At 53.6% G+C, this 14,781-nt stretch overlaps 1 protein-coding gene across 3 annotated transcripts in view; it reads left to right on the top strand.

Annotated features, from left to right (window-relative positions):
• ATOH8 (atonal bHLH transcription factor 8) overlaps nucleotides 1-8,591 on the top strand; it is a 38,039-nt gene extending 29,448 nt beyond the window's left edge. For 2 of the 3 annotated variants that reach the window (XM_063649314.1, XM_054476334.2), the window contains one exon: nucleotides 3,681-4,850. In XM_063649314.1, coding sequence (XP_063505384.1) covers nucleotides 3,681-3,686 — 6 coding nt within the window. In that variant the 3' untranslated portion in view covers nucleotides 3,687-4,850. Of the gene's footprint in view, nucleotides 1-3,680; nucleotides 4,851-8,519 lie in introns of those variants that run through there. The other variant, XM_054476333.2, reaches the window with a different exon arrangement.
• Nucleotides 8,592-14,781: the final 6,190 nt, after the last annotated feature.

The raw sequence follows: 14,781 nt of genomic DNA, 5'->3' as shown, positions 1-14,781 counted from the left end.
GCAGCTGAGAGGGACCTCTCAGGCCATCTCATCTAGTCATTCTCAAGGTTAATTTTAGCAGCAGAACCTGTCGTTTAAAGGACATCTTCAGCGGGGCACAGTGGCTCATGCCTATAATCCCAGCACTCTGGGAGGCCAAGGAGGGCGGATCATCTGAGGTTGGAAGTTCAAGACCAGCCTGGCCATGGTGAAACCCCGTCTCTACTAAAAATACAAAAAATTAGCCGGGCATGCTGGTGCACGCCTGTAATCCCAGCTACTCTGGAGGCTGAGGCAGGAGAATGGCTTGAACCTGGGAGGCGGAGGTTGCAGTGAGCCGAGATTGTGCCATTGCACTCCAGCCTGCGCAACAAGAGCAAAACTCCATCTCAAAAACAATAAATAAATAAAATAAAGGGCATCTTCTGTGGTGGCGGGGGTTCTGAGGACAGTAAGCTAGGGAGTAAGCCAGACCCAGAGCCTTGGCCAGCAGCAGAAACACAAAAACCCACAAAGGGCCAGTGCTGGGGGGAATGCAAGCCTCTCACACTGTGCCCCTCACATGGGACACAGGATGTTGCCAGGCATTCCATAAAAGGGGTTCTGTGGTGTGGTGGTCACAGCGGGGATGCTTGCTATTCTCCTATTTGCAATTATGCAACCCCACATGCACCCCCCGCCCTCCCACACACAGCCCCTTATGAAGAGGTATCATTGGCATCTTTGTCTCCTATCCCTCGGCCACAGCCGATTGGTCCAGGGGAATAAATCAGACCTAGGCTAGACCAATGGGCGTCCTCCACTGGGTCTTGGGGATTGGCATGCTGGGAGACCAGGCCAGTCAGTAGTCAGGGAGGAAGGCGGATACCTGCAAGTGGCTGTTATTAGCAGGCATCTAGAGGGCAGGGCCACAGACTGCCCCTGCTGACCTTTGCAAGCCCTTTGCTACCTTTCCTGAGACCTTCCCCCTGGTCTCTGTGAAATGCCCTTTTGTAACTTTAAGTGAGCTTCCCTTTCCTGGAGGGTTGAAGTGAGTTTCTGCTCCTCACAATGCAGTAGCAATTACTCAGCTGGGAAGGCTGGCTGCAGTGGCTCACGCCTGTAACTTTGGGAGGCCGAGGCGAGGGGATTGCTTGCATCTGGGAGTTCAAGACCAGCCTGGGCAACATAGTGAGGCCTTGTCTCTATAAAAAATAAAATAAAAAATTAGCCGGGCATGGTGGTGCATGCCTGTAGTCCCAGCTCTTTGGGAGGCTGAGGCGGGAGGATCTCTTGAGCCTAGAAGGTCAAGGCTGCGCTGAGCCATGATCGCAACCACTACACTCAGCCTAAGTAACAGAGTGAGACCCTGTTTCAAAAAAAAAAAAGTCAGTTGGGAAACTGGGTCATTAAAGCCACACAAATTTCTTCACTGCAGGCCTTTTCAGAGCCTTTGACATGCTAATACATGCAGTGACTTTCCAAGTGGGGCCAAGGCATGTGGTATTTCCCAAACTCATGGAGTGCCTCACCTAGCTGGTGTTCCACAGAACACCTTTTGGGCAATGCTAGTCTGCCTCCCCTCCCCTCACTGTACAAGTGACGGAATGAAGGCACAGAGAGGGAGAGTGAGTTACCCAAGGTCACACAGCTGCTGAATTGCAGAGAAAGTCCTGGCACCTGAGGCCTCCTAGTGTTCTTCCCATTACATCCCAGTTGTCATAAGACTTCCTTGGATGGATGATGTATGTGCTGAGATTCCTGGGCCGAGGTGGTGGTGGTCCAGTGTAGACACCAGGAAAAGGGTGGGGTCAAGAATTGAAGGTCGGGCCTTGGTGAGAGAAACCCCTGTCTCCTTTAATCCTGGATGGTAGCTGTGGCTTCAGCGGGGACTAAGAGCCAACAGAGGGCTTGGGGCTGGCCCCAGGCTGCCCTGACCGCCTTTACAGCATGCCCAGGAGGACGGCTCCAGCCAACCCAGCCTCCCCTTCTTCCTCAGACCACGGGCAGGCTGAACAAGAGAAAAACTTTTTCTGCCCGTGGCAGGGCCCGCCCAGGCAGCCAGCGCCAGGATGACGCGGGCTGTAAATCACCCCGTGGACCACAGACCCAGTGCCATCCCCGCAGGTTTCCTTTCCGCTTCTTAATCCTCCTCCTCAGACTGGGTAACACAAAGCAGATTCCTGCTGGGGCCAGCCGTGCACAGTGGGCTTGGAGAATGTGAGCCTGGGATTTACCACATCAAGATGCTCCCGCCTCTCACTTTTCCTTTTCTCCCTCCTGAGCCGCTATTAGCTGGAGAGCACTCCCTCCCTCTGGCCCGGCTCCCTCGCCCTCCTTGGACCCCACTTCAGCCTTGCCCCAGACTTGCGTCTTGGCTGGCCGCCCCGGCCCGCGGGGCTCACCAGGGCCTGTGGTTAGCAGGCCCTCCAGCGTCGTGGTTTGGCTCCGTCCGGGCTCCCCAAGCCTCTGTCTCAGTGAGAGCAGCCTCTGTGTGGTAGAATGAACACTGCCGATCTGGATTCAAATCCTGGCACTGGCAACTTCTAGCACTTCCTTCTCGGAGCCTGGGATTGCTCACTCATGAGAGGGGGGAATGAGAATGCTCCCTGGCAGGTCGGAGGTGCCTGACAGATGTTTTGCTTTAAAAATAACTACTTATTAATAGCTGTTGGTTGAGGGTTGGAGCACGAATCAAAAGGGTGTTTGGAGTTGCTTTAAGAGGGTTATGTTGTACCAGCTTCAGGGACTTTGTTATTTTTCATCCTGGGTGGATCTGGAGGTCTCACAGAGCCTCCCCACCGGCTCTGACCTCCCCAGAGAGCTAAAACCCCACAGGCCCCATGACTTTGCCCCCTGTCCCATCCGTTCCTGGTAGCCAGTTACACCCTCTGCTCAGAGCGCCAAGTTCAGCTGCCAGAATGAGGATTGCACAGATCAGGGCTGCAGGGAACTTAAAGGTGGTTTAACCCAGCAATTTTCAAACTGTGCTCCTTAGCACCCTGATTCTCAGACATGTCCCAGGCTCTCTGTTGGAAGGAATGCAGTAGGTATCTGGGTCCCCCTCTCTCCGTGTCCCCTGACTCCACTGCAATCAAATAGACAGAACCATGTTTTCTGTGTTAGCGTTCCATGTGCTTCATTCTCCTGCTTAAAAGGAGCTTTCATCGATCTGCTCCAGCCATGCCATTTTACAGATGAGGACACTGAGGCCTAGAGAAGTCCAATGACTTGTTTTAGGTCACCCAGCTGGCAGGTGAATGTGCTATAACTAGAGTGGGCCTTGTGACTCCTAGGGCAGCGCAAGGAAGCTGCAGATGGCCATTCCAGTGGGACTGAGGCTGCAGAGGAGCCTGCCACCCCAGGGTGGGGACAGGCCTCTGAGATCCCTCAGAGGGGTGGCCCTGGGGATTGTGGTGTCAGCCCCAGGTATCCCCGAGCTTCCAGCGGCCCTGGCTCCCACTACCCACTGTGGTCCTCTTCTTTCCCCAAACCAACCAAAACGCAGGGCCTCTGAAATGCAGCACTAAGGAGGAGGGGGGCAGTTTGGGCTCTGGAGGCAGCCAGGCCTGGGTTTGAATCCTGGCTCTTCCACTTATCGAACTCTTCAAGGTGGAGGCACCTCTGCCTGGAGGACTCAGTGAAGGGACATTCTGCAGGTGTCCAGAAACAGGAACCAGGTGGAGTAGGGGCAGCTTTTAATGGCTGGTCATGTCTTTCAGGAGTGACTGGCTGCAGGCAAGACCAAGGCCACCACTGTGGGCCCTCCTTCCAGTCAGGCCTGAGGACAAGGTGAGCTCGCTGAGTCCAGCCTCGTGGTCTTCTCCAAGATGCCACCAGACGCCCAGCCTACAGCCTCTCAGGGTCGGATCGGAGCACGCCTGCCTCCCTCTCCCCTCCACCCTCACCCAGCCACTCCCAGGCTGCTTCGCACTTTGCCCTCTGCCTGGTGGGGAGGGGAGAGCTCAGCCCCCCACTCACTCAGACCCCAAGGCCCACTGTCCAGCTGCAGAAATTCGTTGCCAAAGATTGGACAGAGACACCGAAGGAAATGGGGTGATGAAACCCCACAGCGAAAAGCCACACCGTTGCTCTGTGACTTTTGCTCCTCCTGTTGCCTGAGCCCCATCTCAAGCCAAAGATGAGTCAGTGGTTCTGCCAGGAACTCATGGAAGGGATGGGCATTTGATGACCCCTGGAGGTCATCTTGGCCCTCTAACCTGGCGCTCTCTCTCCACTGGGCCTTGCGCTGGCTGAGTGCAAGACAAGCCTTAGGGGCTGTGAGAGGGTGCCTGGGCGGGGCCGGTAGTGGGGCCTGAGATCCCGGCCCACTCTCTCCCCTTCATTGGCTGCCCAGGCCGCTGGTCCCAGTTCTCAGTGTCCCTGGGTCCAGGCTTCTTGGGTCCTGAGCATCACCAGAAGGGAGTAAGCAGGGAGAGAAGCAATATTACTCCCTCCCCTACACCAGGGACTTGCCCCAGGGCAACTACCTATGGGTCTTTGCTCCCCCAGTCAGCGTCTCCTCACTGTGACCCACTCCCATGGGCCCCCATCCCAGGCAGCCAGCCCATGGGCAGGCCCTGCCATGGACAGAAAAAGAGTTTTTCTCTTGTTCAGCCTGCCCGTGGCCTGAGGAAGGAGTGGAGGCTGGGTTGGCTCGAGCCGTCCTACTGGGCAAGATGGCGCCCCACTTGGAGGGCGGTGGCCTGTTACAGGGTGTGCAGGGGCAGAGAAGGAAGGGACCAGGGGACTGGGCCAGTATGTGGAGGACGGAGGGGTGTGTTCAAAGCCAAGGCCTGCCCCTTCCTTGTGCTCAAATGGCCAAAGCTGTTCACATCTGGGCTCAACCATCTGCTTCAAATTGAAGTAAAAGCCCCAAAATGTCAAGAAAATACTTGTGTTGAGTGGACTCTGTGGGTGACCAGGACTTTGGCCGGTCATCAGCTGGGGAGTGTGAGGGAGGGGGTTGGTCTCTACCTACAGGTTGAGAGCCCTTCAGGATCAGGCGCTGTGCGAGTGACAGTGTGTGTGTCTGTGTGTGGAAGTGGGTGGAGGGCGGTTCCCACAGTAGTCTCAGCCTGGACCAGTGACCAGGAGGCCTGGTCAGGAACACATGAGGAGCCCTCTCTGTCCGCACTGCACTCAATCTGTCCCATGGATTTATGAGATGGGGGTCCCTATTATTAACCCCGTTTGACGGATGAGGAAACTGAGGCCTCAAGTAGGCAGGGCCAGTCGGTGACAGAGCCAGTCATCAAATCAGGATGGGCTCACTTCAAATCCTGTGCTCTCAAACCTTCCAGCCCCATCACCAGTTCCAGCCCAAAGTCTCTGTGCGGCCTTGTCACATCGCTTCACCTCAGTGGGCCTAAGGTAGGAACAATAAAGGCCCATTGGGACTGGGGGAAGGGGTGATAAGATAAAACATAGGAGAGCACTGTCAAGGCAGAAGGGACAGGGCTGGCCAAGGAAAGGGGGATAGGAGGAGACCGGAGGCTGCAGCCATGCAGGACACAGTTTGTACCTTGGTTTCACCGGTGTCACTTTCTCGTCTCTGCTGCTCAGACTCCTGGGCTGGGCTGGGGCCGGCTGCAGGGAGACCCCCTTGCAGTAGTGTTTCTCAGGCTGGCCCTTTACGAAGGACTACAGTGTCCATGCTGTCTTGGATCCCTAGGCTGGCACAGAAACAGGGGACCCAGGTGGCTCTGAGCACTCCTCAGAGCAAAGGTGCTCTGGAAGCAGACTGGACAGAGTGGGCATGGAATGGGGCCAGGAGGGTCTGTTAGGAAGGTTCAGCCACCCTGTAACCCTGGCACAGATAACAGCACCGCTCTGTTGTCCCTCGGAGCCTCTGAGTAACCCTGATGGCACTTCCTAAGGCAGCAGGACATGTGGACTGACCAGCATCAAACTGTTGACATAGAAGATCATTTCTATTACCAAAGGGAGTGTACCCCATTCTGCTGCCAAAGGAACAAACCCATGGCCTTACCACGCAGAAACAGCCCATCCTCCACCTCCCATCCCCCTCCTGCATACATACTTCATTACATGTTTCTCTTTCATTCTGAAGCATCATTGATTACCAGCTGCCTGTCAGACACTAAGATAGGCAGTGGGAATGAAGAGATGGATCTCGTGTCATGCGTGGCATCATGGAGCTCTGGGTTCTGTACGGAGGGTGGGACAGACAGGTAGACAAGCAAATAATTATGATTACAGTCAGATGACTAAGGTGTTGTCGGGAGCTTCAGGAAAGGAAGAACTAACTCCTGGGGAGGTTCTCAGGAAGGATTTCCCTGGAAAGTAGCCATGGGACTTGCGTCTTAAAATGGTGAGTAGAAGCTTTCTGACCACGGGATTAGGAAAAGGGCTTTCTATGCAGAGGAGCACTCAGCGCTGGCAGGAAATTGGAATCACCCAAGGAGATTATTAAATATTAAATATTGATATGAAGTATTGATGCCCAATTTTATCTCCAGAAATTCTGATGTATTGGTCTAGGGTGTGGCCTGGTCATTGGGATTTTTACAAGCTCCTCAAGTGATCTTAATGTGCAGGCAAGGCTGAAGCCGCTGGTCTAAGTGGGGTCTGGTCTACGACAAGAAAGTGACTTTGAGCCATCGATTTGGGAGACAGGCTGTGGGTGGATGCGTGTGTGTGCACACATAGGTATGTATGTGGGTGACTAAAAGTGCGTGCTCTCCTCTCCTTTCCCAACTTCCTCTCCAGCACAGCAACTTGTGTTTGTATGCACACTGTCTCTCATGGGCACATGCACACCCACACACACACTCGTGTACATTTCCAGAAAACGGAATTACATTTCAGATAGATTCAGATTCCACCGGCAGTCTTCTAAACAGTTTTATGCAAGCAGCCATTCAAGGAGACCCTCAGCAAAATATAAATGACGAGGAGCTGCCCTCATGGGGCCCTGTGAAAGCGCTTTGCAGTCCAGCCTTGGGTTTGTGGTCACAGAGTCACCTGTGGATCTGTTTGTAGCACACTCTCCTTGTCTTGTGTGCTCTGGGTCACCAGGCACAGGCCATAAAGGGATGAGGGGACCCTCTCCAGGGGCCCGCAAGATCTTCATGGGTATGACTGCATGAAGCCCCACGTGTGCACACCCATCTTCATGTGTGTGTGTGCCAGCCTCCTGCTCTCTGCAGGACAAAACCAACTCTGGGAGTTGGAGATCTCAGCTCACAGGCCAAGCTTTGCAAGACTCTCCAAAGACTGCCCTCAGACTGGGCTGCTTCCTGGGTCTGGCCTGAGACTATCCCAGAAGAGAGGGTTAAGTTCTGGAGATGAGGTTTTGAGCAAGTGTTCATCTCCCCACACTATGCTCCTTCCTGTCTGCGTGGCCACATCCTTCAAGGCTCTGTGCTGTTCTCTTTTTTTCTGGATTTCTCCACCTCCACCAAATTCCCCTTTCCCACAGCTAGTGGAGGCATGAGTAAGCAGGTCCCAGGGGCTGGGAACTGGGTAGCATTGCCATGTGCAGGGACTGTGTTGGGAGCTGCAGGTACAAACAGAGCTCCTCTCTGCTCAAGAGCTTGCCGATGAGCCTGGACAGAGACACAGGTGCAGCTAATTAGGATAAGACAGGTGCCGCGCTGTAGTCAGCTGTGGGAAGCCGGCGAGGGGACTGGAGTTGGGGCTACACTTGCCTCCCTCCTATGCTGCTTCCTGAGCCACGAAGTGGTCATTACCAGCATCCCAGGCGACAAACAGCAAGACTCAGACATCTCCAAGGAAACCCTTTGAGTGGATCTGTACCGTTGTTCTCGTCTTGCTCTCTTGCTGCCCTGCCACCTTCACAGCTGCTTTCTGTTTCCTAGTTCCAGGAAGACAGCGGGGCACAGGGTCCCTGCTTTGTGAGGAGCGGCTGGCTTCTCCCTTTGCCCCCAGGTTTTGCCCTCCCACATGTCTCCCTTCTGATGACCCGGACCCCAGACAAACTATGCCTGCCTCCCCGAAGCCAGGCACCCCGAGGAACTTAGATGGACAAACAATGACAGTGTTTTCTAGAACTGTGGGTACATGTCTAATCTCAGATGATACTATGAATTCCTGGAGAGCAAAGTTTGGATCTAATTCAACCCCTGATCCTCGAAACGGCCTTCTTGCAAAGTGTATATATTGGTTTCTTTATTGAATGAATGAATAAAACATGGAAAATGTGGTAATTCACTCATTTTTGTTTTCTTCTTTCCACAAATAACTCCCGAGCATCTAATTTGTTCAAGACCTGGAGAAAACAGGACTCAGGCCAGGTGATCTTTTATATGGCTTCAGAGAGGCTTGAAGGGAGAGGGGCTTGAAGGGGAGAGAGGCTTGAAGGGAGAGAGCCGAGAGAAGCCTGGCCTTGGACCTTTCTGCTCTTTATGTGGCCGAGTCTTTGCGAACTGAGCGAAGAGGACAGCATCACAGCACGTGTGCTGGCACACAGGCACTGAATGAACAGTTATTGAATGTGTAGATGAATGAATGAACGCCACCAAGCCTCCTTACACTGCCTCGGACATCACTAATCAACAGTGGCTCTTTTTCTCCAGGGGCTCCTACACTGCCTGAATTCCGCTCCAGACAATGCTCCAAGCAGTTACTACTAATCGATCGGAGAGATGAGCTCCCTCTGCCGACCTGGTCCCGTGGCCTCCCTGGAGTGGGCCAGCCTCCTCGGGCCACCCCAGCATGGCGTGTTTGAGGCGATGTTAGGAGTTCACCTTCAGTGTTGCTCACGGGCCATGTGGCTGCCTCCTGACTGGCCTCCCTGTCAATGGTCTGTGACTTCCAACCCTGCCTCTGCCATGGCTGATAGAGGTTTATTTCCAAACTTCCTCCCTGGGCCTATTGCCTCCAGACTACAGCCCAGGCTCCTTAGCTGACCATCATGATGGTCTTGTGTGCCCTCCAGGTCCACAACATCTCCCTGTCGCCACTACGTCTGGGTATGCCCACAGCTTGGCTGTCTGGGGGTGGTGGCCGAATCCCATCCTGAGATACCATTAATAGCCCCTCTTTCTCAGCCGTGGCCCTGTGTCCTTCTCTCCAGCTGCCCATGAAAAAGATTCTTTCTGACCTTGATGTTTGCTGCAAAGGAAGCAGTTTCTTTTTGTCCTAACATTACCCGGCGTTGTATCCCACCTAGTGCCTGGGTCCCCGGGGAACTCTAGTTCTTTCAATCCCAGAACCTGGGGCAGACAGAGAGGCCCTACTTAACCTGGCAGCAACAACCTAGATGGCCGCCCTTCTGCCCTCGGGGCTTATCTTGCCTTTTCGCATATAAATAAAAACATCTCCACTCCCACGCCATGCTCAGTGGGAAGCCAGCCCGGCATTGCCCGTGTCTCTGAGGATTCTCAAGGGACTTACATCCTTGGCTTTGATGTTTGGGGCCCACTGAATTCATCTCTTGCTCAGGGGCTCCCTATGGCCGCCTCCTTCTCTCTACCTTGTGGCCCTCAAGGGAACACACACACCGTTCCTCAGTTTCCCCAAAACATCCCTCACCCAAGGCAGTGGTGTGGAGAGGAATTATTTTTTCCATTCCTGATGAATCTTTTTAAATGCTTACACGCATGAAAAAACAAACAGGACCTTGCCTTTTACTTCCTAACTTATGCAGCTGATTTCATGTATTTTTGACAGGTTCATCATGTTTCCGGCAGTTGTAACTTTTTTCCCCTCTGGCTTCACTCCCTGGTGCTGCATTTCTGGGCTGTGACTCACCCGAGGTTTCCTCACAGCTGGCACTTAAATCTAGTATTTTTTCTTCATTCTAACATCTTCCGCTGCCCCCCTCCATGCCCATCACCACCAATATGTTGGCTAATGGATAGACTATGGGCAAATACAGCAGCTGGTGACGGCGCTCACCCACCCTCGGCCGAGCAAGTATCCAGGATCTCACCTCCGGGAGGAAAGATGCACCTCCCTGGACCAGCCAGCCTCTCCCCGGGCTCTCCTGTCACCAAGGCTTGTCCAAAGGCAGCAGATGGGCCACACGGCGGGGAGTGAGGCCAGGACAGAGCCTGCCCCCTCCCCAAGAAACCGGCAGAGCCAAGCCCGTGCCCCCAACCACCTCCAAAGCCATCTGGCCCACAGACAACATGCTTTCATCCTCTGGGATTTCATTTCCAGCACCACAACCAGAAGTTTCTAGAGAATTCCCCTCTGGCGGGCACACACATGCATATGATACACATACACACACGCGCACACACACACACACACACATTTTTTTCTTTTTTTAAATAAAGAACTCAAAAATGTTTCCAAATCCCAGGAAAGGAATCTCCATTTTTGGAGAAGAAAATAGAACAAAACCAGCAAGTTTGTTTATTTCTTTATTTTTAGTATGCTTTGAGATGGCCACACTGACCTTTATTTCCTAAATAAAAATCAGGACAAGAGGTTTAATGAAGATTTAAGTGCTTTTTCTGGACAAGTCCTGGTGTGAAAGGCAGCCTAGGAAGTCAAACATTGTAATCTGGGGAGCAGCTCTAAGATGAATAAGATTAACCTGTCTAAGAGCAACCGATTCAATGATCCTGTCCGTTGAGGACCACAGTGTAATATACCCTTTTCCTAAAGGCTCTGAAAAGTCCTGCAGTAGAAAAACTCATTTAACTTTTTGAACTCCGTGCCTCTCAAACTTTTATGAACACTTATCTTTTAAAAAAATGTATTATGGTAAAATATCCATAAAATAATATTTAGCATTTTGACCATTAAGTGTACAATTCAGTGGCATTAAATACATTCATAATATGTGCAACCATCACCATTATCTATACCCCAAACGTTTTCATCATTGCCAACAAAAACTCTGCACCCATTAAACAATAACTCCCTCCCCGCCTCCCCCTAGCCCTGATAACCTTTATTCTACTTCCTGTCTGTATGAACTTGCCTATTCCAGGTACTTCATATAAGTGGAATCACACAATATTTGTCCTTCTCTGTTGGCTTATTTCACTATGTGTCATGTTTTCAAGGTCCATCTGCGTGTTGGCATGTATCAGAATTTCATTGCTTTTCATGGCTGAACAATGCTCCATTGTATGGATAGATCACATCTCTGTTGATGGAGAATGCTTATCCTTTATTACAGGGACTCATCTCTCATGGGACACCAAGAAAGGTCCCCAGAACATAGTTTGGGCACTGTTGGTTTTTGGAACCACTAGAATGTTTGGATTTAGAAGGGGCCAGGATGCTCATGTTCTTACCCACACGGTTGCCCCAGGCACTGACAGAAGGCCTTCAGTGAGCTCAGTCTCCAAACTTAAGGCAAAGGCTGAAGCCCTGAGTGGGAAAGCTGTCTGGGAAGTACCTGCGGAGTGATCATCCCTGGGGGGAAAGCCAGGGCCAGGCTTGTTCTCTAAACCCCACAGGACACTTGGTCCTACTGGGCTGTGGGGCCTGCTGGGAAGGCTGACAGCTCAGTGTTGGTGCCATCTGTCAGGGCTGCCTTCCCTGGTTTTGAGAACAGGGCTGGACAGGAGCCAGGTTTGAGGGGAGCAGTTGCCTGGGAGGCCCTGGCCCCTTTTGGCAGCCTCACAGGTCCTGTTCCTACAGGGAGTTGGACACGCTGTTCTGAACAACTGCCCCTGCCCTTCCCTGTCAGCACCTCCCACGGAGACCCCTTTCTAGCGGGCAGACAAGCTGGGGATTAATGGATTAGGGGGCCCAGAACCCCAGTTCAGGCAACTGAGGAGACGCCCAGAGTCCACGCGGACAACATGGGTCCCTCTGGGAACCCGAAGGCCTGTGCTCCAGCTTGGCCTGATCCGTCACTCCATGCCTGCAACCTCTGAGGTCGCGCCTGGCTTGGCAGTCTCCCACCTGGTCCTCACACTGCCTTGTCCTGCCCTGATGCTGGCATTCAGGGTCAGACTAAAATTCCCCTCACTGGCTCTACTGCCCCTGGAGACAAAGGGCGCACCCTGTTCTTGCTGAAACAGCTGTATTTCCCCTCCTGAGAGATTTTCTTTTGAGCCAGAGAATTATTTGAAAGAGCAAAGACCTTCCAGAGTTGTTAAACAAAACAACACAGCATCTCTAGAGGAATTACAAATAAATGGGGATTCACCCTTCAAATCTGGATAAAGCTGCCCTCCCCAGACCTCAAACTTGCTGCTCAACTAAAGCTGCTTTGACCTTGGACCAGACCTCCCTGTGCCTGGGCCTCCCAGGACATGTCCTCTCTCCCCCGTGGCCTGGTTCCTTGCACCCCCATCCGTCTTCCTGGCTCCGTCGTGCACTCCTGGAAGGTAGTGAGTGTGTCTGGTCATCTCCCCAGGGCAGAACGGCCCTCAGGACCTGCGTTGATGCAGCGCTGCTGGCCTGGGCTAGAAAAACTTTTCGCGATTCTCTGCCCTGGTGAGTGGCTGCAGGGTCCTGTCCACCCCAGCGCAGCCCCGCCCAGCCCTGGGGTTACCCTGCAGAGCCCAGCAGAGTTAGGTGTGGGAGGGAAGCATGAAGTAGGATGAATGCCCTCGGCACAAAATGGCTAAGGAGCTGGAGCCAGACGGAGCACACAGTGAGGGGAACCCTGAGAAGTACTGCGCTTCTCCAGCCCAAAGCCATTCAGAGGGATTGAAGTGAATGTCTCGCGCACATGACAGGGTGGCAGGGTCCATTCCTCCCAGGGCCTGTCTGCAGCCCCCAGCCCCAGGTCCTGAGCCTACCTTGAGGCCTGCCTCCCTGCAGAGCTTTGTCTCTGTCTCCCACTGAGCCAGGCCTGTCCTCAGGACCCCCTTTCCTCCCCACAGAGCCCACCCCTCTCAGAGCCAGCCCTCTCTCGGCTCTCCCTGCGTTATCCTGGCCCATTCTGCCTCAGCTGCTTTCCTCAGCACGTGGATTCCAGTGGCAGCAACATCTGCTGGGCACCGTCTGGCCCGCGGGTGGTCACTGGGTGCCAAGGACCCTAGTGCTGGTTCTTGGCCCTGCCACTCACTGGCTGTGTGACTCAGGGCAAGTCGCTCCCTTCCCTGAGCCTCAGTTTCTCTCTTTGTAAAAAGTGGTTGGAAGAGATGATGACTAAAGCCTCTTCCAGGTACATAACGGAAGCAGCCCGTTCCCCTGCTGAGACGCTGTCTTCACTGGCTCTGTGCCTCCGTCTCCCTGGTTTGGCTCCTGCTTCTCTGGCTGCTCCTTCCAGGCCCCCTTGGCCTGTTGTCACACTCCGGGGCTCAGTCCTCAGGACTCCCCACTCAGGCTGCTGACTTCCAATTCCTGTCTGTATCCCAGAGACGGGTAGGATAATATCTGCTCATTCAACACCAGACTGAGTTAAATATCTAAGGAATTTCTACTCTAAACCCAGTGTTTAGAGCCAGCCCTACCCCACTGGGCATCATAAGTGACAGGCAGGCAGAGGCGTTTCATTCCGTCTGCCTTCCCCCTCAGCACTGGCCTCGGCCGGCCTGTCCTTGCCCAGGTCCTCTGGGCCCCTCCCAGGGCTGTGGCCTTCCTTTGGCTGGGACCTTAGGCAGGGCTCATTTCCTCCCAGGCCTGAGCACTTTCCCAAGGAGCCAGCGCCTGTCCCTGCTGCCCAGTGCTTCCTCAGAGGCAGGACCTTGGCAAGCACTGCCTTGCTGCTGATGAGACTTAATTAACGCAGGGATCCGCTTTCCTCCTGGCCCTGGGAGAGAGGCGCCCGCCTTGGAGCTCAAGGACACAGGGTACCCCATTGTTCTCTGGAGAAACACAGCTGCCCCTCCGCAGCTGCTGCCCTGGGCCTGTCAGCTGCCGTCTCTGCTCTTCCCACTCTCCTTCCCACTCTCCTCCCTGAGGAGCTTATTCAAGTGCCCACCAGCAGCGATCCACGTCCTTCCCCTGAGCTGGTCTCTTCAGGGTGTCCATGGTGCTGACTCCACGGGTCGAGCATTAGGCCTCATTGGACTGGATGTATCAGGCATCGGTGCAGCCCGTTCCCCTGCTGAGATGTTGTCTTCACTGGCTCTGCCGCTCCGTCTCCCTGGTTTGGCTCCTGCTTCTCTGGCTGCTCCTTCCAGGCCCCCTTTGCCTGTTGTCACACCCCAGGGCTCAGTCCTCGGGACTCCCCACTCACTCAGGGCCATGCCCTTCATAGGCTGCTGACTTCCAATTCCTGTCTGTATCCCAGAGACAAATAGGAATAGATATCACTCTGTCTATCACAATAGATATTCCTATCTGCATCACCCAGAACGAGGCTGAGTCCTTGCCTTCAAGGCCCCACACCACCTGCCCTGGCACCTCCCTGACCTCACCTTCACTGCTGTCATCTGTGTGGTTCTTTGACACACCAAACCCAGCCACCCTTTGCATTAGGCCTTCGCACCGGCTGTTCTCCCTGCCTGGAATGCTCTTTCCCCAGTATCTGTTTGGCTCGTTCCCTCATTATCTTCAGTTCTCTGATTGAACACCACCTTCTTAGCAAGCCGTTCCATGATGGCTCGATTTTATTTATTTATTTGTTTGTTTGTTTGTTTTTTGAGACAGAATCTCACTCTGTTACCCAGGCTGGAGTGCAGTGGCGAGATCTTGGATCACTGCAACCTCCGCCTCCCAGGTTCAAGCGATTCTTCTGCCTCAGTCTCCGAGTAGCTGGGATTACAGGTGTGTGCCATCAAGCCTGGCTAATATTTGTATTTTTAGTAGAGACGGGGTTTCACCATGTTGGCCAGGCTGGTCTCCAACTCCTGACCTCAAGTGATCTGCCCACTTCGGCCTCCCAAAGTGCTGGGATTACAGGTATGAGCCACCACACCCAGCCAATGGCTCTATTTTAAATCGCAACACTCCCCTACTTCCCCTAGCACTCTC

The sequence above is a fragment of the Pongo pygmaeus genome, chromosome 12, assembly GCF_028885625.2.
Source record: "Pongo pygmaeus isolate AG05252 chromosome 12, NHGRI_mPonPyg2-v2.0_pri, whole genome shotgun sequence".
NCBI classification, from domain to species: Eukaryota; Metazoa; Chordata; class Mammalia; order Primates; family Hominidae; genus Pongo; species Pongo pygmaeus.
This window is presented reverse-complemented; position numbering and strand designations above follow the sequence as displayed.